Source organism: Oryzias latipes, chromosome 21, assembly GCF_002234675.1.
Source record: "Oryzias latipes chromosome 21, ASM223467v1".
Lineage (NCBI taxonomy): Eukaryota > Metazoa > Chordata > Actinopteri > Beloniformes > Adrianichthyidae > Oryzias > Oryzias latipes.
The window spans coordinates 1,165,947-1,193,408 of NC_019879.2; the positions used below are offsets into that span (position 1 = coordinate 1,165,947).

Genomic DNA, 27,462 nt, shown 5'->3' on the forward strand with positions numbered 1-27,462 from the left:
ATGGGAGATGTAGTGTGAATACGGCGACAAAACGGCAGAAACACTTGCGTCTCTGAGTTTCATGGTTTTGTTCACTTGTTCCACGGTCTGATACCGGATTCTGTGGAAAGCTCCACCGCTAAAGACGAGCTTTAGCTGGTATTTCTGTTGGAAATGAGTGAGTTATGAGCTAAATTGGAACAAGGAAGTTTAGACTTTAAACACTTCTGATTGGTCAGACTGATGACATGTGATTAAGCCTTCAAGAATGATTGGTGGAGTCGTGGAGACAGTAAAAGCTGCGGGACTTTTCAGAAAACAGTTATAGCTGCAGCTAAATCGCGGTGCCGTCATTCTTATCAAAATGTCTTTAATAGAATCAGTTAAACACAAAGAAATAAGTATTTTATGATCTTTCATATTCCTAACTACTCAGTGTTTTATCAGGACCTGTTTGGATGAACAAAGAACTGATTTCCTGGAGATGGTAAATGTTTTTAGATCAGTTAATGAGGGCAATTTTCCACGGCACACTTGACCATCTCCCACGGCACACTAGTGTGCCGCGGCACACTGGTTGAAAAACACTGGTCTAGATGACCCAACTCCCTAAGTCCCTAGGATAGAACAAGGGTTACTGCTACTTTTCTTAGATGTTACTTTAAGAATTCAATCAAACAAATACCTCCAAGATTCTTGCGGGACCCTTTCAATGGCGTTGGATTTTTCTGTCATGTCATCTCTGTTATTGTGTTAATAAAACATCAGCTTGTGTTAAAAGCCTTAATATTTTGTTCATTTTTCATTTTTAAAACCTCCAACTTTTTTAAATTCAGATCTTTCTGAATCAGTTTACTGCTTTTGAACAATGGCATCTTTACTTTATAACATTTGAAGCCATTTCTCTGTTTCCCAGCATCATCTGTGGACTCACACAGTTCACCAACAAGAAACACTTGGCTTTTGCTGCACTGGAGGCTGTGTGCTTCCAGACTCGAGAGGTCATCCTTCCCCCTTTTTCTTCACTGAAGCCGCATCTGTTTGGTTCTGTTTGGAAGTACAGCGTGACTACCTCAAGAGCTGAGATTTTTCCTTTTGGTTTGAAGGAACAGAAATTAAATGTAGTTCTTTTCCTCCAGATCCTTGATGCAATGAACCAGGATAGTGGCGTTCCTCTGACTCAGCTGAGAGTAGATGGAGGCATGACCACCAACAGATTACTGATGCAGCTGCAGGCGGACATACTTTGCATACCTGTTGGTAGGAAGACTCTTTTTCATTTTGAATACAACACCCTAACACAAAAATCTCAACCTTCTCTTTTTCCTCCCTATTTGTCCGGTCCAATCAGACCAAAGCTGAGAGCGCCTAGTGTTGATTAAGTAACGGCTACTACCCCATAGGTCTCCATTATCCTTAAAAATGGATGATGGAGAGCAGGGGTCGGGAACCTTTTTGGCCGAGAGAGCCATAAACGCCACACATTTTTAAATGTAAATCCATGAGAGCCATACAATAATGTAGTATCCCTTTCCCACACAGAGGCACGGAGACTTAACCTCTTATGAGGTTCTTTATTCTGGTTACTGTAGGCCATAATCAATGCCGTACAACTTGTTCAGCAACTCCTCAATTTCTCCCGCTGAGAGCGCTTCTCCCAACTTTTTATTCCCCCGCTCCCGCAACAGCCCTCCTATTTCCTTTATTCGGCCCATAGCTGAACCCCATTGGTCCAAACTCCCCAACAACAGGCTGAGCCACAGAACTGAGGGCCAACCAGCATCTCTGCTTGATGCGTTCAATGAACTCTGGAATTTATAACGTGACCCAACAGCCACCCAGTCCAACTCAGTCCGCTGCAATATGTTTAAAAATAAAAATACAACTAAATGTGTGCATTTGATGTAATGTCAACACTTTTAAAGTACAATAAGTCTGTGGATTCTTTTCAATAACATTGTTATGCTGTTCTTTAGATGTGAGAAAGACTGCTCACATGCACACATGGAGCCAAACACACACTGACACGCTGCAGTGTGTGATATGTGACGGGGAGTGTGTTCCAAGTTCTGACGATCCTTGTGCAGTTTTCCCCTTGCTACCTGCACCCACTAGTCCCCTTTACCTGCTGACACATCCCGTCCCTGCAGCTGCGCGCTCTTTCTCAGAGACAGGAGCGCAGCTGCAGGGACAGCGATTCACAGGTTTCCGGCTGGTACAAACTCTGTGATATAACAGATAATAGTAAACTGATGGTGTTGCACATGTTTTTTCTCTAAGCACCGCTACTACTGCGCGCCCCCTTGGCATAGCATCGCGCCCGAGACAGAATGGTCTAGTGAAAACATTTTTTATAATTAAAGATTTGTCTGCGAGCCAGATGTGGCCATCAAAAGAGCCAGATGTGGCTTGCGAGCCATAGCTTCCTGACCCCTGATGTAGAGGGTTTGTGTCAGATGGTTGTTTCCAAAAAAAACATTAATTTCTGAGAATGGAAACCTTCAGTGTCGTTCTTTGCCTGCAGTGTCGTACTTTGCCTTCAGTGTCGTACTTTGCCTGCAGTGTCGTACTTTGCCTTCAGTGTCGTACTTTGCCTCCAGTGTCGTACTTTAATAATATAATATAAATATAAAATGATCCCGTGGGCCTTGACTTTGGCACATTTGCTCTAGCTAATGAGTCCTCCCTCAGCTGTCTGCCTATAGAAAAGACAGGAATCACCCTTGTTTGCAGTGTCTGTGTTTCTCGTCCCTGCAGTGCGACCCACCATGTCGGAGACCACAGCTCTGGGTGCCGCCGTGGCAGCTGGGGCGGCTGAGGGCGTGGATGTCTGGAGCCTGAGCCCCGGTCATCTTCCTCTGATCAAATCTGAAACTTTCCAGCCTCAGATCAACCCAGAAGGTGAGGAACAGCAGCAGAGGTTCAGAGCATATTCACGTCTCGGTGACCTCCAGCCTAAAACTGTTGGCTCAGGGCTCCAGACTAACTTTTTTCACTAGTAGCACAGTGGCCCCCAACTGAAAATTTTAGGGGCACAACCAGAAAATTTAGGGGCGCATACCGTAAATCAACATTCTAACCAAATCTACTAATTTCCACTGTATTATGAATAAATACTTTAATAATAGATGCAGAAATTACAATGCGCTGTTTCAAATTAAGTGTCACATTTTATTCTTCACTTTTGAAGATGCAACAAGAAGGCAAACTGACAGAAGAAGGTAAACTGTAAAAGAACGGGTGATGTTCACTGGATATCAAAACAATCGATACAGATACCTGAGATCAGAGAGAGGCTCAAAAACTGATGGAAATTCACGTTGGTGACACTAAATATGTGCAGCCAAGACGCACAATAAGCGTGTTTGAGATCACCCAGGTGGACGCAACGCTGTTCAGATCACCTGGTGTGAGATGTATATTTTTGTTTTTGCTCCAACATCACATGTCAATCATCACAAAAATATCAGGAGAAAGGGGCGGAGCAAGGCCCCAACCTACCGAACGCAGCTGGAAATTTAGTACTGAACTGACTGAAAGCTGCCCTGTGACTACAAAACTATGCATTATGGGACATGTGTCCTGATGGGTTTTGTAGTTAAGTGAGAAATTGAAACAATTTAAAATACCAATTGATTAAAAATAGGCTACATCCATTACAAAACATTCAAATAAATATAAAATATATAATAACACAGATCATACTAAGGGGGAGAGGAATATTAAAACTAAATTGAACTGAATTGAACTTCAACTTCCTGTTCTCCTTCAGTCTCGCTGCAGATTCGCCATCACCCCCCCCCCCCCCCCCCCCCCCCCCGGCCTGGTCTCCCCAATGATCCAGGCGAGTCGCTGGTTGATCTCAAACACTTCTATCCTTGCATTTTCACCACGTGTTTTAAGTGCGTCTCGGACTAAACCGTGTTGTTGCTCACACGTGTTTAAAGTTCAAGCCCCGTTAGCTGTCACGCATGTAGGTGTGGGACATTTATTCTCCTCAGCTGACCCGACTCCCGCGGGAGCGGTGTGCTGCCGTAACGGCCGCGCATAAACCGTTTGATTGGGGGGATGCGACGCCGCGCGCTGAACCGTAACCCCCGTAACCTCCGGGTCTGTGCGGCCCAGAGAAAAGTTCAGCACGGACTGCATGCATTCAGAAAATTACGAGTGAATAGATACGTTCTAAAAAGGAAAGTAAGGAATTCCTTCATGTGGTCCGGGGAGGGGGGGGCTGTCAGGTTTCCTGCTTTCAAGCCCGGTCATTGTCACGCCCCCAATAGTCATTTACTCCACTGTGATTGGTTGGTTTGTCAGCTCCGCACACGACAATGAAAAAGTGTCATTCATACAAACTAGCAGGACGCATTAAAATTAAACTTTCATTTCAAGGTGGGGGCCACAAAGAGCCCTCGGGCCGCGAGTTTGAGACCCCTGCTGTAGACTCTGGCACTGGTACACCAGCCACAGGTCGGAAGAACGAATCAATGGTTCGCTTACCCATAGTTCAGACGCACATATCAGGTTGTGATGATATTTGTCTCCATTCCCTTCCCACAGATGTTTACGCGCGCTCGATTATCTTTAGGCCCCTCCCCCTACAGGCATTTTAGCCACTTACGCGAGTGTGTGCTCTCGTCTCATGAGTATGTGTGCGAGTTTGTGTGTGTGTTTGCGTGTGCGCTCGCGTCTCATAGATTATTTCATTGATCATTGACGTGCCCCTTCCACGCTTAATGTATAAAAAATACGGAGGGTGGGGGAGGCAAATTTACTGGTAGCACATGTGCGACTGGATGTAAAATTCAGTCGCACACTCTCAAATTTTGGTCGCAAAATGCGACCAAATGGTCGGAGTCTGGAGCCCTGTGGCTGTAACTCAAATAATTCTTGTCCAGAAGGTTGGGGCTGAGGGAGACCATCTGATCACCCAAAAACCTAAATATCACCAATAAGTTATGATGTCAACAATGCACAAGCATTTCTCAGGCTGTGACAGCAGAGCAGGAGAGGATTTGGTCTGATTCCAGCCCGTTTACCGTCAGTTGCAGTAGCAATCTCTCTCTGTGAGCAGAAACACTAACGTAAGCCCGTTCAGTTCTCTCTTGGAGAGCGACTGCTCCACATAGATGAAGATGGAAGAAGTGGGTTGGCTGTGGGGCAAAGAGCCACATGGGTTGAAGCCAAAGTGCAGTTTCCTCTCAAGCCCAGCTGGAAGGATTGGACTTTTCCTTTTGTAGCTGAACCATGAGAACAGCCCCAGGTTGGATGAGAGCATGTGTGGTGTCTTTGACTGAATAGTCGCTTTTCCCACAGAGAGCGATTTCCGCTTTTCTCGTTGGAAGAAAGCTGTGCAGAAGGCCATGAACTGGGAGACCATGGAGACCTGCTCCACCAGTGAAGGTATGGAGCTGCAGCTTTCTCTCAGAATTCACAGACTGATTTCACAGAGCGGAAAACCTGTAGATTTATCAGGCAGATAAAGCCCAGAGTGACCCTCCTCATGTGCATCTGCCTTAACTCATCAGGAATATCCTGTTGGCTTATCAACCTCTTAGTCTCGCAGCAGCAAAGTGAGCGTTTTTTCAGATTGTGTTTGAATAAACTGAAAACATGAAGCCTTCTCTGTGCGGTTTAAGCTTAACCTCTTGTTACCTTTGAGGGTTATATTACCACAAAAATCAATTTGGTTACAGTTTATTACCAACTTCATTGATGCTGGTTAATGCATAATTAAGCATTATTTAACTATTACATAATCTGTTCTTTGCTAAGTTTATTAATGTATTAGTAGTTAATGTTTATTGTTCAACCTTACGTAAAGCATTACTAATAGTGTCCCCATGCAATGATTTAGCTTTATGTATGCATCAAGAACATGTTGGTCCATATTTATGTATAGCCTGAAAAATGTCTGGAGTCATTATTTATTCTAGCTGTTTGTTAGTAGTTAAGAAGCAAAAGGTAAGTGAGGTTTTACTTAAGCCTGAACTAACGCATTCTAAATGCTATAAAACCTCAAAGACATCACCAAACCATTACATAACCCTTGTCCTATCCTATGGGGTCCAGATGACCCAATCCTCACATTGAGGTGTTCTCCCTACCATGACAAAGGTGGATAAAGGTGGAAAGATTTCATGTAATCCATGGACACCAGTGAAGATCACAAATCATTGAAGAAAAAAGGTTCAGAGCTCTGTCTAGTGGGTCTAGACCAGGGGTCGGCAACCTTTTTTACTCAAAGAGCCATTTGGGACCGCCCCTAATGAAAAGAAACACAGAAAAAGCCACAACCCGTTTTGACATCATTATATATATTATGCATGTATATATTATATCAAGGGTGCTCATTACGTCGATCGTGATCGACCGGTCGATCTTCAAGGACAAGAGGGTAGATCGCGGTCCAGAAAAGATTTTTAAAAAAAGTACTTCTTTCTTTCCATCGTCATGTTTATTAGTTACATGTTTATTTGAACATTATTGTTTATGTACTGATGATTAAAAACTACACAGTGAGAGTACACAAAGATACTTTTGTATTAACAGATGAGGCGTTTTATTACAAAGACAGAAAGCAGCAACCATCCTATGTCATACTCTGCTGTAAACCGTGCAATGGGGGGAGCGTGGCATATTATCAGGCATTTGGCGCTGATAGCTCTGTACGCAGCGCGTGCCACGGAAAAAAACAGCTTCGTAATGAGCTCGTATTTATCGGCCAAGAACTGCAGAGCTGATAGCAGGAGGAGACACGCGGGGCGGCTTCAATAAACACTCCGGCATTCTTCCGGGGACATGATGTGCAGCGGAAAATGTCCGATTGGCCATTCTGCATGTCAATTCAGTCCCGTACTTCTCGGTGAGGATTTTGATTGGCTGGTGGATTTTTAAGAAGTATTTTTTATTTTTTTAATCTTCTCTGTCCCCCGATCTGCCCTCATGTCCTTGAAGATCGACCGGTCGATCGCTATCGACGTAATGAGCACCCCCGCTCTGAAACATACACAATGCACATGCGTGTTTAAAAACACTAAGCGCAAACTGTCTGTCATCAGAAAGTTGCTCTCCGCCCCGCGGCCCGTCAAGTCCCCGGCAGAAGATCAGTCCGGACAACCGGAGTGTTTATTGAAGCCGCCCCGCGTGTCTCCTCCTGCTATCGCCTCTGCAGTTCTCGGCCGATAAATACGACCTCATTACGAAGCGGTTTTTTTTCGTGGCACGCGCTTCGTATAGAGCCAGCAGCGTCTTTGAAATGCCATGAAAAATGAACAAACTAAAATCAAATTTAATTCTTATAAAATACTCATTGTTTTTCAAAGTCACAGGGAGCCACAACAGAAGGATGAAAGAGCCACATGTGGCTCCGGAGCCATGGGTTGCCGACCCCTGGTCTGGATGACCCCACTCCCAATGTTAACGGGCCTAGGATAGCACAAGGGTTAACCATAGTTAATAATTATAACATGATCATTGGAGTTTTATTGTAAAGTGTGAATAATTTTCTTTTGGGAAACAATAAATGTCTGAGAACCTCGTTTAATAATGAAAAAATGCGTAACAGTGGTAAATAATTCTTACTTAGTCTCAATAGCCATAAGCTCACACAAACCAAGCATTTTAGACGACAAACATTCCTTCAACAACTATGACCAGAATCACCACTTTCACAAATTTCCAAAATATTAGAAAAGTTTTTTGTTTACTGACTAAATTGTTTAGTTGAAAAACAGTTGAGTCGTTTTGGTTTTCGGTCAAACCGATCAACGACCTTCACAAAATAACAGAAGACATTTCAACAGCAATGGATGTGAAGAAATACACAAAAGGAGTGTGTACTGATTTCCAAAAGGCCCTTGATGCTGTTGATCATTCTGTTTTGATTTCCATCTGTTTTGGGTCAGAGGGTTAGGGTCCTTTAACTGGTTAACCAGCTGCATTTGCAGCCATGAAGACAGAACCTGTTGGTTTTACATCAAAAGCTCTGCGAGTTTTAGAGCACTGGAGCTGGAGGCATCAGCCGTGTTTGATTCTTCATCCATGTGATGTTTTACACAGACCAACTGCAGTAATGCAACAGGACGGGTGGGGGGGGCAGACCTGTGACTGCAAGAAGAACCAAGGTGTAGATGAAGATGTGACGGGATGATCAGCCCATGACTGCTGCTCTTCTGAAATGCTCATCAGCTAGGATCCTGTGGAGTTCAAGATCATCTATATTCTGATGTATTTGCAGGCACCAGGTGACAATGTACCGACTCTTTATGTGATACCAACACTGAGCCCTGTCGGAGCTTGAACCTGTTCTACTCCAGCAGCCAGAACCTCCGAGCATCAGCTCAGAACCAGTAAGACAGAAACTCGGTTTTCTCAAATCAGGATGGGAGATTCTCACACGGACACACTTGAAGTTTGTATCATGTTGCAGCATAGTTGAGCTTTTATTAGTGGAACTGTTGCCGTGTACTTTTATGCCTGCACAGACCTGACAGTGTTGAACACAGTGCGTAAGTGACTGGACAGCTGATTGTTTGACACATTCGTGGTGATTTCATGATTTGATCTCTGCTGTTTTATCTGATGCTTTGTGTATTAAATAGATGTGCTTTCCTCTCCCTTCCCCATTGTTTCTGTGCACTCTTCAATAAAGTTTATTCAAATAAATGCCTGGAACTACAAAACAGCTAAAACTGATTCATTCATAAAACACAATATGCAACTTTTAGTCAGAATCCACCTTTGTCATGGTAGGGAGAACACGTCAATGTAAGGGGGGGGGGGGGGGTGTCATCTAGGATAGCACAAGGGGGTCCTTTATGTCAGAGCCAAATCCGAATATATATCTGGCCTTAGGTTGTTTTATACCACGGGTATCAAACACACGGGCTGCCAAATGGTTTAATCTGGCTTGCTTATGAAGAATAAAAACTATAATGTTTCAAAAAAAAAAATGTCTCTAGGCCATTCCTGTGGCGAGTGATGATTTTTTTTAAAATAAATAAATGCACAACTCCACCACTAGGGGGAGCAAATGAAAAGCAGAACAGGTGAAACAGCACATCTGTGCCAAAAGCGAAACCCAACATTCAATGTTTCTCTCACTGAAAGGCTGCATTTCAGAGGAACCTTTATTGTGTTGAGCTGAGCAGGACAAACATGGAAGCAGTCGTCAAAAGTTACAGAAGAAATGTGGAAAACGAGGAGAAAAGCCTTCAGAGCAGAAATAACGTGGTCGTATGACATGAAGGATCAGCGGGAGAACTGTCTTTTATCGCTCCTTCCTTTGTTGACGTGTTTAAAGATCTTGGATTTCTGCACGTTCTTGGTCTTTTGGTAGCCAAAGCCGCCGCCGCCGCCTCTCTTCTGAAGCTTTGCGCCTTTGCTGCTGTGGACGTCTGAAGGAAGTCAGGTCAAGGACACAAACGCTACAGAACCCCCACATCAAAGCACACATGCAGGCAATGCAAAGGATACTCAGATCCACGTAGGGAGGAACCTTGAAGCCGAAGGACAGCGCCACCATGGGGAGGTTGAGGGTGTTGACGCTGTAGATCTGCTTGAGGGAGTGAGAGTCGTACGCCCTCACGTAGGACTTGTAGGCCTCCTGGGCCGACTTGTGCAGATAGTAGTTCTTCTCTATAAGTTTCTCCAGCTGAGGAGGAGTTTGGAAATTCAACCAAAGACTCAAGTCTCAACCCACAGAACATTTAAAGATACCCCAACCCTGCAGGTGGAGACAGACGCCATAAAAGGCTGGATTCTCACCTGAGACTGGATATCAGAGATCTTACTCCAGGAGAATTCAAACTCGCTCAGAGGAACCTAAACCACATGATCACATGGTTAGAACAGAACAAAACTCAGTCTTGCTGAACAGCAGCCTAAATGTCAAACCTTGGCTTGTTTGAGGAAGCGCAGGAAGCCCAGTTCCTCTGGCCGCAGGATCAGGAGGGCGTGGCCTCTGCCGTCGATACCTCTGGCAGTCCGGCCCACCCTGTGGATGTACTCCTGTGGACAGCGTGCACACTCAGTGAAGACATGAACGCCTTCGGCTTCCAGTTCTTGTGAATGGACTGATCTGAACGCTGACCTTGGGGTCGTCTGGGGGGTCATACTGGATGATCCAGTCCACTTCTGGGATGTCCAGCCCGCGGGCCGCCACGTCTGTGCACAGCAGGATGCCAGAGTCTGCGTTGCAGAACTGGAAGAAGGTGGTGGTGCGTTTGGTCTGCTTCTGCTTTCCCTGAAACATCAGCTGCTTTAACACCAGGGTCCAGACATGAAGGCACAACCGTTCAGAGAGGAAGAGTTTGGATCCACGGCCTCCAAACAGATCCTCTACTGAACACATTAGTTCCTCTTCATTTTGAACGCTGAGCCGTCACTCAGCAGTAAAGTCTGAACCGCTCCACCTGGAAAGGTGACGGCGACTGTCCTCCATGCTGTCGAGTGTCAAACTTGGACATTGGGAATTCCACTGGCAAACCTACAGATCCGGTTGCCACGGTAACGTGACAATGTGCAGCACCACCTAACAAATAGTCTGCTTTTTGTGGAAAAAAAGTGATTCCAACCAAAAAACAAGAACTAAAACTGCTTGAATCTTTATTACTTTTGTAAGTGACCATGGTATAATGGCCTCAAAGTGAACCCTCTCCTGTCATCCATTCACATCCTCCTGTTTCTTCTGATGGGGGGGGTTTCAGGGAAATGAGAGTGTTTTCTACAACAGAAGCCCCCCACCCCCCTGGATGTGTGAAGAATATGGACAGAAACTACTTCATTGATCAGTAAACCTCCCTTCTACTCTAAAGCAAAGCTCTGTGGGCTGATTTCTCAGAATCCTTTTTGTCATCTCAAACCCTTAACTTCCGGATTAGAAGAAACTTTTTCCAGAACTCTCTGCTTGGAAGGATGAATGTACGAGTGGGGGGGGGGGGGGGGGGGGGGGGGTTTGGGCCTGCTTTTCATCTCTGGCCTGTGATCCAGCTGAGACTTTGCTCGACTGTCTAACCTTCTAATGACACGTTCTGAAGCGTTCTACCACGATTGTCATCTCTACTCCCAGTTGACCTTCAGAACGCTTTACTTTTTTCTGAACCCTGTCCATCTGCTCGAAAAGCGACCGCGGCGGGCGTTCTGAGCGTGTCTGAACTTACATGGATGGCCATGACGGGAAGGTCGATGTAGTTGAGCAGCTCGTAGTGGAATTTGACGGACATGCAGGACGAGAAGAAGACCATCAGCTTCTTCTTGCGGTTCTTTTTCAGGAAGGTGAAGAGCAGCAGGAAGCGTTTCTCCGACGGACACACCACGTAGCCCTGAGAGCAAAAAGAACAAGACGTCAGCCTCGACCGCCGCTCCACGTCCTCAGGGACGATGAGTGCGCCGGCACCTGCTCCAGACCGTCCACCGTGGCGTTGTCCTTGTTGTCATCCACGCCGACGTACAGAGGCTCCTTCTTCAAGGAGATGCGAGCCAAGTCCTCCACACGTCGGGTCTGGGTGGCGGAGAACAGCATGGTCTGTCTCCTCTCTAGAATGAACAAAGGCGTGTCTCAAAGGCTAAACGCCAGACACTTCGGCTCCAGATGTTGGAAAGGTAAGGGGTGGAGTGTGCATTATCAGAAATGAATACACTTCGTGGAAGCAACCGGATGGTTGCTTCCACGAAGTGCATTCATTGAATGCAGAAATGAATGCACTTCGTGGAAGCAACCGGATGGTTGCTTCCACGAAGTGCATTCATTTCTGATAATGCACACTTCCAAGGCCATTAACACGCTTATACCACGGTCACTTACAAAAGAAATAATGTTTAACCAGTTTTTAGTCCTTTATTCTTGTTATTTTTACGGTTTGGATCGCTTTTTTCACAAAGAGCGTTATCGCTGCGGTCAATGTCCGCTGATATAAAGGGATATATCTACGCTGATGATCACGATGTGTTAAATAAAGCATCAGTTCAGAGAGGAAGTTCTCCTCTTACCGCTTGTTTCTGTCCAGATGATGAATGTAAAGTTTGTTTTAAAGAAGCCAGCGCAGGGATACAGAACATTTCAGATATGTGACCGGAACTACTTTTTTTTTTAAGGTGGTGTATATCACACCCTGCAGCCAATCAGAATGGAGTATTCACCCGGACCGTGGTCTAAACTTCAATTAACGTTGGAGATAGAAAACTTTTGCCTCTGGAAAATTCTGCTTTGGTTCAAGTTGGACTATGGCTCTAAGCTTTTCCTCAGTGTTCCACCTAACATGCATCAAACCAGATCAGTGTCCCGATAAACATTATGACGGGCTTCGCTCAGCGTATTGGGCCGGGACGACCCGCAGGATCTGTGACATACAGTGGGACCTTTTGTTCAAAGTGCTTAAGTGGGTGTGGCCCCCAGACACGGGGGCTCTGCAGAAGCCGCTCAGGAATGAGATTCGTACTCGGCAGTAGTTTGATGATCTGCTTGAGTTCCTCTTCGAAGCCCACTTCCAGGATCCGATCGGCCTCGTCGATTATCAGACACTGCAGGTTCTTGAACATGAAGCCAGGAGTATTCTGGGAAAAGAGGGGGGGGGGGGGGGGCACATTTGTCAAAACTTCACACCAACTTCAACACCCGGATCCACGCGAGGCTCACCTGCAGGTGGTCCAACAGGCGGCCGGGCGTGGCCACGAGAATGTTAACACCGTTGGCCAGTCTTTGGGCCTCGGCTGAGCGGTTGCTGCCCCCCATTATGAGCCCGTAGGTGTGGACGTGGTGGGTCATCAGCTCCTTCAGGACGCCGTACGTCTGCATGGCCAGCTCGCGCGTCGGAGAGAGGATGATGACACCAGTGCCTGAGGGAGAGGGCGGGTTTAGGATTCCACCAGAACCATGACAGTCACATCATTCTCGTGGAGACTCACCGTTTCTGGGCATGAACTTCAACTTGTAAATGAGCTCAATGGAGGGGATGAGGAAAGCCAAGGTTTTCCCGCTGCCTGTCTTGGCGGCGGCCAGAACATCCCTGCAGGAGAACATGGCAAACAACTGAGCCTCAACCCAAAACCAAACACACCAGCGTTCTGATGTCCCGCTCGTTTAAGGACTCATGGCTACCTTCCTTCCAGCAGAGGCCGGACGGTTTTGTGTTGGATCTCAGTCATGTGCTGGAAGCCCATCTCTTTCACTCCCTTCAGTGTGCCCTCGCTCACCAGATCCGCCAGAGACTCGAACGCCGTGTCCTCGAACGCTCCTGAAACGGCAGGCCACCCCTCGTCACTGCACATCACCTCCAGCTGTTCCCATCTACTTCCTGTCCTCTCAATCTACAGTTACCTATAAATGTCCCAACCGGGACCATCCCGACCCAACCGGGACCATCCAGACTCAATAAAGGTCAGTTCACTGGTTTCTGTTCAGCGCTTTCACACATCGGCTACGTTCTTTCAATAACGTCAACTATGGTAGCTTGTTAGGTCCAAACAAGCAGACAGACAACAACTGCACGTGGGTTGGATCCGAATAGGTTCCTGTTCCTACTCTAACCAAACCGAGTTTGTTTGAAAGCGGTTGGAGATCGGCCAACAGTTTGGATGAGTGAAATCACACCAAGCAGTGAAAGACACATCGCAAAAGACGGCGAAAAATGCAATAAATAGTTACCTTAAATGTGCTAAAACAATCTTATGGCAGCTTGAAGTATTTAACAAATCAAATAAATCCCTTTGTGCTTTTGACCAATCAAGTGGAGCCGTTTATGTTAGATGTTTGTCTCCGATGTCGACAAGGATCATTGGGAGTAGAATATTTAAACTAATGCAGTGAAATGGGAATGATGTTTTAGCTGTTTTGCCGTTTGTTCATATACCGCAAACTATATCGTTTTCGCAATATTGATCAGTAATATCCCGAGTTGTCCTCATTTCGTGCAGCCCTGGTCCAAACTGACACCAGAAACAAACTAAAGCCAATCAAACGCAGCAGAACCACAGCCAGAACCACGGCTCATGCTTCTGGCATCAATACCTGTTAAACCTGAAGGCAGTTCAGGCTGCTCTTCATCCTCCGCCCCCTCTTCCTCTGAAGGTTTCTCCTCTTCATCCTCACTTTGGCCCTCTTTCTGGTGTCCTCTTGTGGTCTTGTCCTCTTCATCTTCCACGGTCTTGCTTTTCTTCTCAGCTGCAGATCAAAGTTTATATTTTGCGGTCACCAGATTAAACAACAACAACCGCTCTTTCTTTGACCTTATCTCCAGCATTACCTGGAGGTCCTTCGGTAACAACGAGGTTTCTTTTCTTCTTTTTCTTCTGATTCTTTTCCTTCACAGCATGTTCCTCCGGCCCTTCGACATTCTTCAGTCCCACACTGGAGCCCTCTTCCTCCGCGCACAGCTCCTCCTCCAGCCGGTCGGAGCCTCTTTTCAGTCCCTCTGCAACACAGCAGGTGAGGAGCTAAACGGACAGCAGTTCAGCGGACAGACAAGCTCCACAGACGGACGGAGGCCGAGGAGGTCCAAACACTGCGAAGTCGCCCCACACAAGCCAAACAACGCGGGCCTCCGGGTAGAAAAAAGTTCGGATGTTGGGCGGTTACAGCTCGCTCACTTTTCCTGTTAAGTCGATATATGTGAGTGTCAGAGAGTTTACACACACACACACACATGTGTGTGTTTGAAAGGCCCGCATTTCGTCAGAGCATTCAGAACTTAAAGTACCACAAAGCTCAACGACCGACACACAAACACCGTAAAACCGGAGCCGCCGGATCTCTTACCGGTCTCCTCCTGGATCTCTGCCTGGATACTCTTCAGTTTGCGCTCTTTGTTCTTCTCGGCCCGTTTTTGGATTTTCTTACGGAGCAGTTTCATCTGTAGGTCCGCCATGGTGGAACAGCGCACGTGCGTCTGCGTGGATGACGCCCAGGACCCCGGAAGCTGCCGCTTAGTTTCGCCTGAGTGAAAAGCCGTGGAGTGTCGCCACCCGATTAGTCTGCGCGTGCGCTTGCCTCTTGAAACGTTTACAACAATGAAAATGTTTATTATAATAAACAGTTAACTTTAATGTTGAAAAAAAGGAAATGTTAAAGCTCATGACCCCGCCATCCTGCTTAAGGACTACAAATGGACTACAAATGTTTTCTTTTCTCCTGTTCAGGTCAGAGGTCAGAGGACGCAGCGCTTCTTTCTTACTGACACTTTTACTAACTCCGTTAGTAAATAATAAATAATAATAAATACGGTCACTTCTCCTTTTTCCTGTTGCCAACACATAAAAAACGCTAGCTGTAGCCGATCTTTAAAAAATAATCATATTTTTTCTAATAAATGTTTTGGGATAGAACTTTAATCTCCAATTCAATGTTCCGGGTGGACACCTGTGATCTTAATGCCGTTTACAGAAGCATCTGAAAAACACAGTTTTTGGAAAACATCTTTTAATCTTGAAATGAAAATACTTCCCATTTTTCCAAATGGACCTTTGACTTCATATCAGGGGTGGACGAACCTTTTGACTGTTGGGCCACGAAGGGTTGTAAAATTTGTCACAAGGGCCTAACCAGAGGCATGGTGTGTTTTGGTAATCCACCTCGAAAGAGAAAGAAATAACATAGAATGTGATTGAAAACATGCTTTATCTTTGATTGAAAACTGATATATAAAATCTGAACATTTGGGAGTTTTTATTTCAGAACCGTGGCTTTTATTCTCATTTTATTGCCAATTGCATTAATAGGTCTATGTCCTTCAGGAAAAAATATAAACTTAGAGAAATTGTCTAGAAAAACTGTTCATGTGGTGCTGGAATGATGGAAAAATGATTTTCCAACTTGGAAAATGCACATGAACAAAAAACAACAACAAATCTTCCAACACCACATGAATGAAGACTAATTTTCTGCACCCAGACAAAGGTCAGTTTATTGTAGTGCACCATCTATAGTAGACACCAAAATTACAGGGGGAAAAGAAACATGAAAAAGTATTATCAATATGATTTATTCCAGTTTGGCGGGCCGCATATGGCCCCCGGGCCGTGGTTTGCCCACCCCTGCTTTATATATTCAATGTTACGGAGAGAAAACGAAAATCTTCCTTGTAAATCTGAGTCCAGATTGTCTCTAACCTTTCTTTTTTATTTATTTCTACGTTTGTGTTTAAATCCAGACTATTATTGAGGTGAGACGACCAAGAACATCTATTTCACAGCACTGAAGGCTCAATGACAAAAAACAGTATTTTATGTTTTTCAGAAAGAAACGATTCGATATATAAATAGTAGTAAATCCTGCTCTATAAAAAGCTGCTAGAACAGTGGTCACATGGTCTCTTTTGAAACTTTAACAGATTCATTTTCCTTTGTTATTTATTTTTTCTTATTGCTATTATTACGGCTTTTTGACATTTTTGTTCATTTTCCTGTTAAATGTGAACATGTTTTTTGCATATAGTGTGGAGTGTTTGTTTGGTGTTTTGTATGTACACTATTTGTTAATAAAGTTTATATAAAAAACCTGTCTGCTCGAATGTCAATCACCGATGATGCCTCAGCTGCATGGCGATGCGCGTTCACGCGATTTGTCGCTCGGTGATTGACAGTTGCGCGCTCCCGGCTACCCCGCCCATTCCCAGCCATCTCTACACCCCCTCGCGCGCGCGCCACCAGCTGAGTGCGGAAGTGGTGGACGCTTCTGTGCGGCTGCGGTTCCGCCAGAGACGGCTCGCCCAGTCCTCCCGCGGGGAAACCTCCGGTATTTGCTGGTTCTGCTCGAATAGCGGCCCGGGACGGACATGGCTGGACGGCTGCCGGCATGTGTGGTCGACTGCGGCACAGGGTGAGTACTCAAACGCGCCGCAGACGGGAGGGGGCTCGGCTGTTAGGGAGGGTCATCACCGGAACCTCAGCCTGGGGGTGTTTACCGACAGCCCTCCGGGTTCTACCGCGGTCCGTGACGGCTCCGGAGCAGATACAGACGGGGGCACAGACGCTGTTTTCGGCTTCTCAGAGCGACGCTTCCTGCTCGTCTCTCTGCAAACCGACCGTCATTCCAAACACGAATGCATCAGTCTGCTCACATATGCAGATCTGAGCATGCGCACTACAACTTCCTATACAGCCGGCACTTCCTCGTCCAGGCGTTTTCCTCCATATATGGTCTGAACTGCGAGCAGCGCTGCTGCTGCTGCAGTTTCCATCCTTACCTGCGTTTCCCCGATCAGACAGCAGCTTCACCTGGAGCGGTGCCTTAAGCTCCTCCCCCACAGGTGTGTGGGCACGCGCCAGCTCTTCAGGAGGTTTCTGAACGGCGTTCCTTTACCCTTCAGTCTGCAGGAGCAGGAGCCAGAAGTATGCCGAAGGAACCACCTTCTGCTGCTTGTCTAAGCAGGTTTTTGCCTCACTTCCTGGTTTGAGGATGAAGGTCTGATTCCAGCGTGGAGGCAGTTATGGAAGAGAGTGAAGAAGATGGAAAAAGCAGCTTTCAGCTGAAAACAAGCTGCTTTGCTGCAGGAAGCTTTGCAAAAGGAGCTGCAACCTGAAGGCCTTCCTCACATGTTCACCAGTCTGACATACTAAGACTGTAAAGAATGTTTTATTATGTTTATTGGATCTACATTATTTATACATTTTAGTTTTTGAACTAAACTCTCTTGACTTGAAAGTCTCAGCATTCAGACTCTTCTCAGCAGTGAATAAAGGGTCGACCAACAACAGTAATGTGACTACAGGAAGCTGGAGTCACACACGTGTGTTGAGATGAAGGGAACCTTCTTAACATGGAAGAATCCCACCGCCACACATTCCTTGCTTTCACTGGTTTCCTCCTGGTGGGGGGTGGGGGGGGTGTACATCTGGAGCATGGTCGGGTCAGGCAGGGCCCGGGTCGGTGTGTTTGTGGAATTGCACTTCCGTGCCTTTGCAGTTGGGAGCAAACCAACCTTCGGCAGGCGTTTCAGGAAGCAACCATCAGCGTCTTCTCTTCTCTGCACGCACGTCTGATGTGCACGTGCTCAGAACCTGTCGTGGCGTGCATAAGTGGGCATGCTGGGGCTTTGCTGTGGTGTCGGTCACGTGACGCCGCCCATACCTGTCCTCACCTATTTCCCCCTTTAGGGTCTGCCGGTAACCGGCCTCAGGTTCAGTGCAGCAGCTTTGGACCATTCTGAGGCCAAATCCCTGAAATAGTTGATTGTTGAGGAGAGCTTCATGTGGGTCTTCAAAGCTCCAGCGTGCCAGCCGCTGCACCACAGTTGATCTCATGTTTGCTTTTATTGAATTTGCCGAGTCCCACCAAGGCTCCATGTCGATTGTAGAAACCAGGAGTGGAACCTGGTGTCATTGTGTCTCCCTCACTGACCCTGTGACTGATGGGAAGTTGAGAAAATAGAAGCTCTGTTCCGGTATGGGGGGGGCGTTTGCCGGTTCAGGTAGAAGCACAGAAATGAACAGCTTCCCATTGGGGAGGGCACTAAAGGAACATTCCACTGCATTTCTCACAGTAAAACCACCTAAGACCAGGTCCTATTGAAAAACCACATCAAACCTGATTAGATGATTAGATAGTAGAGAAACACAGTTCCTGATTTGTGCAAATTCTTTACTGTTCTTTACAAATCATAATTTAATCCAGGTTGGATCAGTCCAGGTCCTGTGGTTTTTCAACAGGACCTGGTCTTAGGTGGTTTTAGTGTGAAAAATGCAGTGGAATGTTCCTTTAGTGCCAATCGGAAGCCACCAATCGCTGCCACGTTGTTTGGCGTGAGAGCAGAAAATCCCTGACGGCGCCGCTTTTCTCTGCAGGTACACCAAGCTGGGCTATGCGGGGAACACGGAGCCTCAGTTCATCGTTCCGTCATGTGAGTCTGTGGAACCCGACGCTCCTCTCGTCTCAGCTGTCATTCTGTGGGAACCAATCAAACCTCCGTCTCTGTCTCTAAACTTTGAAGGTATCGCCATCAAGGAGTCGGCGAAGGTGGGAGACCAGGCGCAGCGGAGGATGATGAAGGGCGTGGATGACTTGGATTTCTTCATCGGGGATGAAGCCGTAGATAAACCCTCGTATTCCACTAAGGTGCGTGTAGAGCTGTGACGGTGTGGGATTTTTGATCAACGTGGTTAACCGCATCTCCCCCCCCGCCAAACACAAAATGGCCCGGCTGCCGCGTCGCAAATGAAAACAATCACAACGCAGTCTTCTTTATTAACAAATAACAGTAACTGCTACCTATCTAACTAATGAACTGACTATATAGGTGTTGTAGACTGACTGTGTGGGTGTGTGTCAGCGCTGAGTGTGTGTGTGAGGAAGGAGCACACATACACGTGTGTTGGGGGTGCATGTTGATTCTCTAGCTGCATGTGAGGCTTCACCTGTGCTCTCTGGTACAGACATCTTCTCAGAATATTATTTATTGCTCAGTAATAAACAGACTGCAGACACTTTGTCACCTTTCTGGTAGCCATGAAGCCTAAAACCCATGAAGAACGCGGGGCAGGAGGCTCCGCCTTTATTATACAGACACGTAACTTTACGCTGCACAAAATAGTTCCCAAACAAAACATGTAGTGATATTCATGGAAATCTAACAGGTCATTTTTGGTGTTACAGAGTGAAGGAGGACAGTAATAACCCCCCCCAACACAAAATCCCCCGGCGGGCGGCCGTGTCGCGCACTTAAGAACGCATGCAGCTTGGAATGGAAATGAATAATTAGAACGCAGTTAATTTGTCGTATTTCCTCGCGAGACAGAAACTTCTCTTGTAGAATGAGGATGTGTGTGTGCTGCTGAAACCGTGCACGTGTGTGAGTAGAGGGAGTGAAGGAGAACAGTAATAAAAGGTTTCCCCCAGAAACCCTTGAAGTAAATTATTAGCAAAGATGAATGTGTTTAATTGCAGAACTTAAAAAAAACACAAACTTAAAAAAAACAAAAACTGAAAAAAACAAAAACCCAACATGTGGTGATGAACGCATCACATCAATCGTCTCACCCCTAGGGCCGTGACCCGGGCAGAGCAGCTGACCTTCTGTTGGAGAAAACGTGATTTCTGCTGAGGGGTTGGTGACACAAAGGCCTCTTGGTTTAGCGCCCCCATGTGGTGGAGATGTGAAATGCCATGACTCACATTCTCAGGTCCACAACAAAGGACTGAATTTCTGGAGTCTGTCGATCGACACCAAAACAAGTACGAGTGACCTGATGGGGAACGCGAGCCACACAAAGATCATTTGAACTGACTTAAAACAAAAGAAAACAGGATCTGGTAAATTTCTCTGAGAGTCTGAAGAAAACATAAGAAATGAAATTAAGCGGAATTCTGACAGACGGTCCCATGTACTGGACCTGTCCTATTGACGACCCCCCCCGTCCTCTGGTCCGGGTTCCTCTTTCTGTCATCATTATACAAAAATCATTAGCTGTTGACAACAAAAATGAAAGAAACCATCTTCTGAAGTGGGAATATCAATGTTTTTATGTTTTAGCACAAACCATCTTCAGGGGACGCCACAGCCAATCAATTCAATTCAATTCAATTCAATTCAATTCAATTCAATTCAATTCAATTCAATTCAATTCAATTCAATTCTACTTTAGGAATCCCACAAGGGGAAATTCAGTTCCAGTACATGTCAAACAAGATCAGACATCCAACAACAGGAATACACACATTTCAAGAAGTTGACTGAGGTCATTGCAGCCGCAGCGCAGCTTCCTCCATCTAACCCTGTCTTCTGCATTTTCTACTCTAACGCCTCCTTTACTGCTTGACCACTTTAACTCAGGAACTCCACCTTTAGCTCCATTTGGAGAAACATTTGGTTCATGAAGAAGAGAAAAAACGTGTTTCTCTCTGCGGTGGGAGCAGGGATGGGAAGCTTCCTAGGTCCTTCAGTGGATGTTTTCATCAGTCAGCATTTGCTGATGAAATTCAGATTCTGTTTTTGATTTGGTTTGACTTTTTGTTTCTGCTAAGATAAATGAGCGTTTTCCTAAGCAATGTAACCTTTGAACACACAGTGGCCGATACGTCATGGAATCGTGGAGGACTGGGATCTGATGGAGCGCTTCATGGAACAAATCATCTTCAAGTACCTGAGGGCGGAGCCTGAGGACCATTACTTCCTCCTGGTGAGTTTGGGGGCTCTGTTTCTGCCGTTTCACTATGGACACCATTGCATTCCATCCTCTGCAGTCATCTGAAACGCCCCCACGCTTTGCCGTCTGGTTTTCTGGGCTCCATTAACTGCAGCGCTCCAACATGTCGTGTGGAACATTCTGCTTTTATTCCCTCCTGATTGTCGACCTTCTAGTTTTTCTGTCCAGCAGTAGGGCTGTGGATGTTCAGACAGATAAAGCTGACATTGTAGCTGATGCAGAGTGAGGAGGACGTCACGGTTCTTCATGTTTGCAGACCGAGCCGCCACTCAACACACCAGAGAACCGGGAGTACACGGCAGAGATCATGTTCGAGTCCTTCAACGTGCCGGGGCTCTACATCGCTGTGCAGGTCCTACGCGTAGTACACACCTTCAAGGAGTCTTCATCAATGAAATACAGTGATCGGCCTTATTGATACTGGTGTCTGTGTGTGTGTCTGTGTGTGTCTGTGTGTATGTGTGTGTGTCTGTGTGGTACAGGCTGTGCTTGCTCTTGCGGCCTCCTGGACGTCCAGGCAGGTGGGGGAGAGGACGCTCACAGGGACGGTGATTGACAGCGGGGACGGTGTCACACATGTCATCCCTGTGGTGAGCACTTCACTCTAGTATGTTCTCAGCCCCCATGTCTGACCCCCCCATCATACAAGGTCATCTGTCTGTAATGATTGTTGACGTCAGCCGCGGTTGAAGCCCAAGTGGCCGAGCTCCTCTCTACGTGTTCATGTGCAGCTCATGTGGAAATGAATTCATGTCTATGGGGTTTCCTTCAGCAATAAGCCTGTTTTTGAGCTACAAACTTACTGAACGTTTAACTTCAACCAAAGGAGCAGAGTGAGCGGCTGCAGAAGGAAACAGAGATGGTTCTGTCTGTCCTTTCATAAAAAAAGAAAGTTCCACTATCTGTCACCCATCTAGGTGTCTGACATTTGTTCTCCACATTTGACCCCTCCCCTGGGGGAGCGGTGAGCTGCAGACACAGCCGCACTCGGGAACATTTGGTGCTTCAACCCCCCCAACCCCTTAATGTTGAGTGTCCAGCAGGGAGGCACTGGGTCCCATTTTTAGAGCTACTTTCATTTCTTTGTGATTCTATCATCAGAGCATCTGTGCACACGTGTTAAATGGTGTTCTTCTAACTGATTATCAGTAATGTCAAATGGAACTTTGACATAATTCATTTAAATTCAGACCAAATAGAGAAGAACTGGTGGAACGTCCCTAACCTTTTCTTTATTCCCCCCCTTCAGCATTTTCTTTCATTGGTGACTGAACTCTTAAGTCTTTCCAGTATTTGAGTCTGAGCTGCATCAGATTCTTTCCCTCACCACTCCTCTGTCTGAACGAAGCCGTATTGCTTTTTTTGATGCTCACGCCATAAACAAACATTTCCTCTGCTCTCTGATTGGCTGCAGACCTGAGAGGCACAAATGCCTGAAATAATGACTATTTTAAAATTAAAGGTTATTTAGCTGCCAGAACCCCCCCAGACTGACAGCAGATTCTGATTTGTATTCCTGATCTTCATTATCTCACCTGTATTTTTACAGAAGGTTATTTGAATATGAAGACGTTTTCTTTCTCTTCCCGCCTTTGTCCGCCTTAGGCTGAAGGCTACGTGATTGGCAGCTGCATCAAGCACATTCCCATCGCTGGGCGGGACATCACTTACTTCACCCAGCAGCTCCTGAGAGAGAGGGAGGTGGGCATCCCACCAGAGCAGTCCCTGGAGACGGCCAAGGCGGTGAAGGTCGGTCCTCTGTCGGGGGGCGGGGCAGAATCCTCAGGGGGTGGGTGGGGGGGTCAGAGAGCTAACCCTTCAGACGTTTAGAGCAGCTTACGCTGAGCTTCACTTTACAGACCAGAACTGAAGCATTTCCTCTTTTAAGGAGCTATTTTCTGTTAGTTCATGAGAACAAAAGATCACAGCAGACTGAAGGAACGTTCCTGTTCTCAGCTGCTGTTGATGCATAGGGGACGGCTTTAGGGACGGCGTCTGCCATGACGTCCTTCCATCAGCATTCAAACTGCTTCAGATCAGTGCAGCATCTCGTTTCCCGCCCATCAGGAGCGCTTCAGCTACGTGTGCCCGGACCTGGTCAAAGAGTTCAGCAAGTACGACACGGACAGCTCCAAGTGGCTGAAGCAGTACACCGGCATCAACGCCATCAGCAAGAAGGAGTTCACCATCGACGTGGGCTACGAGCGCTTCCTGGGCCCAGAGATTTTCTTCCACCCAGAGGTAAGTCTCAGCCAGGGACCCGTGGTCCCCCCCACCCCCCCGCGGTGACCACACAATGAATCTGTTTCATCCACATCCCAGTTCGCCAACCCGGACTTCACCCAGCCCATCTCGGAGGTGGTGGACGAGGTCATCCAGAACTGCCCCATTGACGTCCGGCGTCCTCTCTACAAGGTGAGCGGCGTGGCACATGCTGTCACTCAAAGCCCCCCCCCTCCATGACTCCAGACGGGTTTCTGTGACGTTGCTTAGTTTCTCTGGCAGGACGTTCAGTCCCTTCAACATAAAGCTGCTTCTTTTGAGCAAAGGAGCCTTCAGTCTTTGAGAGAGAGGGGTCACCTGTGGTCGTATGAATGATCACTGCTGCCACAACTGCCCTCCTCCCTGAGGCTGTGAGGGAGGGGGTCAGTGGGGCAGCAATGGGGGCGTGGCCTCATTACCTCTGGCTGCAGCTTTAAATTTAACCCTGGTGCAGCGGTAGGGCAGTCAACCCCTGCATATTGCCGGTTCTATTCCCACCCATGTGTGGAAGTGTCCTTGGGTAAGACCCTGAACCTGGCGGTTCTAGGTTGGCGCCAGCGGAGCCGCCATCCGTGGGTGAACGGGACTGTAGCTGGAAAGCACTTTGGGCCTTAGAGGACGATAGAAAAGCGCTCTACAGGTGAACGCCATTCACCATTTGATGTCAGTATGTTGTTACCCGGGTTACCAGGTGGCCTAGAGAAGATGCAGACGATATTTGGGGCCTTCCCTCTCCGACAGTCGCCACAGTTCCTTCACAGCTGAGCAGAACCTTGTCTTCCACAGAACGTGGTTCTGTCCGGAGGTTCCACCATGTTCAGGGACTTTGGCCGTCGTCTGCAGAGGGACCTGAAGAGGACCGTTGATGCCCGGCTGAAGATGAGTGAGGAGCTGAGTGGAGGCAAGCTGAAGGTGAGAGGTCATCAGAAAAGCAGACGGAGCAATAGAGCCGCTCAAACGTGAGATGAACACCACCCTGTGAGTGCAGAATGACGCATTCAGAAAGAACCGGTTCACTTCAGACGGACGGTCAGTATGAAAACCCGAGGAGGGAGAATGTTTCTACCTAAAGCAGGAAGTCACGGCTGTCTGCCTGCTGCAGATCCTTTCATTAGATCAAGGAATCCCTCTCAGGAGCCGATTCATGCTCAGATTCTAGAGTTTATAAAAAAATCAAAGTTTCAGGAGGATTGTCTAGTTTTTCTTCAGAGGAGGGGAACAAGGTGATTGGCCTGTTTGTCGTCTCATTGCAGGAGAAAAACCAGAACAGATTCATTACAAAACAAATATTGACCAAAGCTTTGCTATGAAGAAAATATCTTTGGCCTTACTAATTCCGTTTTAGTTGTAGAGGCTTCATTTCACTCATCATCTTCCATCAGTGTCTCTCATGAAATGGATCTGTTTGTTTCTCTCTGGTTCCCTGCAGCCCAAACCAATCGATGTCCAGGTCATCACTCATCACATGCAGAGATATGCGGTGTGGTTTGGTGGATCAATGCTGGCATCCACTGTAAGTACCTCACTCTAACATTTATGGTTACGGTTGTGGTTGGGTTTGACCTGCATGTTCCTGTAAAGTGACCATTTCAGAAACCGCCTCCAGAACCTCTAGGGATTTTAATTCAATTCAATTTTATTTGTATAGCCCAAAATCACAACAACAGTCGTCTCGACTTTTAGAGAGCGACCCCGGAGATTTGACGGACCGGCCCCGGAGGTTTTAGGGACCGGCCCCGGAGGTTTTAGGGACCGGCCCCGGAGGTTTTAGATTTTAGGGAGATCTTTCAAATAAATAGTAATGAATAAATAAATAGAACTGGCACTGGTGAATTTAGGAAACCCGCTCCAGTGACTTTGGAAACCAGCCCTGATTGGGGGGGGGGGGGGGGGGGGGGGGTCGTCCTGCTTTTCCCAATATTTTGCCTTTAAGTGAACCTGTTACAGTAGACCCCTCCATGAGTGGATTCACTCTTTCCTGAAAGGTCCGGGGAATCCACTTGAATCGTGGGGAAGCATCCCCTTTATGTAACTGGCCAAACCAATGTTAAAAACAATTTACTGATCAAACACTCCCTGAAAATTTGGCGTGACATGAATTGCCTATAACTGTCCTTTCTTTTATTGAACACATGTAATGAACACTATCAGTTTAATTCCTGCAGCTTTTCATAGATGATGCTGTATGGGATTACTGTTCTTTAGAAGTAATCCTATACTTGGGGAGCCAGTTTAGCTCGTGGTGGTTTGCAGCGCCTTCCGTCCGTGAGACCTGGGTTCAAATCCGGGCTGCTCCTATTCCCTTCTCTGCTGCTGCGCCGGTCCCAAGCCCGGATAAATTGAGAAGGTTGGGCATTCGGCGTAAAACATTGCCAAGTTAACCATGCGACTCATCCTCGAAAGAGAGGTTGTTTCGCTGTGGCGACCCCTGATGGGAAGAGCCGAAAGGGAAAGAAGGAGAAGTAATCCTATACTTGATCACACAGTTACTGAAATACAGTACCTGATACTGAAATACAGTACCTGACACAGCAAACCAGACAGAGACGGCGGTGGGGATGAAGCACAGATTTCTTTTTTTTTACTGGAGATGCAATGTTATTGATTGGTTCTGACAGCCCATAATAAGAGGGAGTTCCTATGCAGTTTGGCCGGTTCAGACCAAAGACCCAGACTGAGTGGGTCTGCTACCATCAGGTGTCTGAATTGATATAAACATTAGTTTAGAAGGATGTTGTAGGTTCATTTTGGGGATTTATTCAGCAACCATTGCACATGTTTCCATCTCTCCTATCACCATGGCAACAGCAGTTGAGACTGACTGGTCATTATTATTATTTCATGTTGGCCTCCTGTGGGAAAGAATCTCACTTTTTTCCTGTTTTTTCTGATCAAAATGTCACGTTTTTGTTGAAGAACAGACTGTGTAGACCGTGAACTCGCTGCTCCGCCGCCGTACGAGCTTCTGTCCTGAGGGCGTCCCGCTGCTGCTGTGGATCTTGTTCATGGGCTGTTCCTCAGTGGATCTCACCCTTCCTTTTTCTGTGTCCGCTCAGCCCGAGTTCTACCAGGTCTGCCACACCAAAAAGGACTACGAAGAGATGGGGCCGAGCATCTGCCGCCACAATCCCGTGTTCGGGGTCATGTCTTAACTCCAGCCTGGGACGTCCCGGCGCCAGGCGGCCCGTCGTGATGGCAGCAGCAAACCACATTTATAGAAGATGACCTTTTGCTTTTTGATAAAGATGGAACATATCATATCATCTGCTTTTGTTTGAGGGTTTCTCTTCACTTCCAAACACGCGTCTGTATCACAGTCAGAGCTGCTTGATAGATTTTTATGTAAACCTCAGACATTAAAATGCTAAAAGCCAGTATCCGTATCTGACTGTGGACGCTCCTCACATGTGGACACATCAGAGCATGCTGACACCAAACAAGTTCAGATTCAGACCGGAACCCTTTGTTAAATGCAAAATCCTATCCCAGTGGAGTTTGTGCACTTCAACTTTTCAGCCCTCCAATAAAGGAGACGATCTGTTTCTACGTTCTTTTGCCTTTTCTTGTCCTTTCAGTTTGGTTGGCTGGAACATAAACCTGTTCTCTTAAGTTCACAAATGCTCACGTGGCATTTTTTACTGGACTGAGTTGAGCCTCAAGTCTCTGCAAGAGACACCTGCGTGTGATTGGAGTCCCAAGTCCTCATGGCTGTAAAGTAGGGAAAGTCTTCTAATCGAGCTCCTAAATGTGATGTCAGCTTCTGCCAGACCAGACGCCGGAAAGTCCAGACCGTCAGCTCTGCTTATGCATCATATAAATTACATAGAAAATGTATAGAAGAAAAACTATAATCTTTTTTGAACATTTTTGATTTTTTTAAACGTTTAGTCTCCCTTTTTACAAATAATGCTTTGTCTGAGCTTTAATCCTGTATGCCATGATTTATTCATTATTTATGTGGAAATTTAAAAAAAAAAATTAATTTTGTTGCTTCAAGGGAACCATCTGCTTTAAGGATACTAAAACGCCATAGTTTCTTATAGTATTTCATAAGCAGAATAAGGACCAAATGAGCAAAAAAACCTTATT

The 27,462-nt window shown here is 46.5% G+C and overlaps 3 protein-coding genes across 5 annotated transcripts in view; 2 read left to right on the forward strand and 1 right to left on the reverse strand.

The window, feature by feature from the left end:
* LOC101157895 (glycerol kinase-like) overlaps window positions 1-8,660 on the forward strand; it is a 33,908-nt gene extending 25,248 nt beyond the window's left edge. Inside the window, exons 15-19 of one of the 3 annotated variants that reach the window (XM_011489177.3) lie at window positions 896-980; window positions 1,119-1,239; window positions 2,737-2,880; window positions 5,293-5,379; window positions 8,038-8,660. In XM_011489177.3, coding sequence (XP_011487479.1) covers window positions 896-980; window positions 1,119-1,239; window positions 2,737-2,880; window positions 5,293-5,379; window positions 8,038-8,051 — 451 coding nt within the window. In that variant the 3' untranslated portion in view covers window positions 8,052-8,660. Of the gene's footprint in view, window positions 1-895; window positions 1,037-1,118; window positions 1,240-2,736; window positions 2,881-5,292; window positions 5,380-8,037 lie in introns of those variants that run through there. The other 2 variants (XM_004081371.4, XM_020713159.2) reach the window with 2 other exon arrangements.
* A 411-nt stretch (window positions 8,661-9,071) lies between these two features.
* Window positions 9,072-14,894, reverse strand: ddx18 (DEAD-box helicase 18). The gene is made up of 14 exons (XM_023951201.1): window positions 14,732-14,894; window positions 14,220-14,387; window positions 13,985-14,137; window positions 13,076-13,211; window positions 12,883-12,983; window positions 12,614-12,813; window positions 12,417-12,531; window positions 11,375-11,514; window positions 11,139-11,300; window positions 10,070-10,222; window positions 9,874-9,987; window positions 9,745-9,801; window positions 9,454-9,631; window positions 9,072-9,374 (listed from the first exon to the last, which is right to left on the reverse strand). Exons 1-14 carry the CDS (start codon window positions 14,838-14,840, stop codon window positions 9,229-9,231), a joined length of 1,932 nt encoding a protein of 643 aa, XP_023806969.1. The 5' UTR covers window positions 14,841-14,894; the 3' UTR covers window positions 9,072-9,228.
* A 1,701-nt stretch (window positions 14,895-16,595) lies between these two features.
* Window positions 16,596-26,922, forward strand: LOC101158395 (ARP3 actin related protein 3 homolog). Its single transcript, XM_023951202.1, has 12 exons — window positions 16,596-16,789; window positions 18,754-18,809; window positions 18,900-19,024; window positions 20,974-21,084; window positions 21,368-21,463; window positions 21,594-21,701; window positions 22,717-22,860; window positions 23,179-23,352; window positions 23,434-23,526; window positions 24,160-24,285; window positions 24,803-24,886; window positions 26,430-26,922. Exons 1-12 carry the CDS (start codon window positions 16,746-16,748, stop codon window positions 26,523-26,525), a joined length of 1,257 nt encoding a protein of 418 aa, XP_023806970.1. The 5' UTR covers window positions 16,596-16,745; the 3' UTR covers window positions 26,526-26,922.
* Window positions 26,923-27,462: the final 540 nt, after the last annotated feature.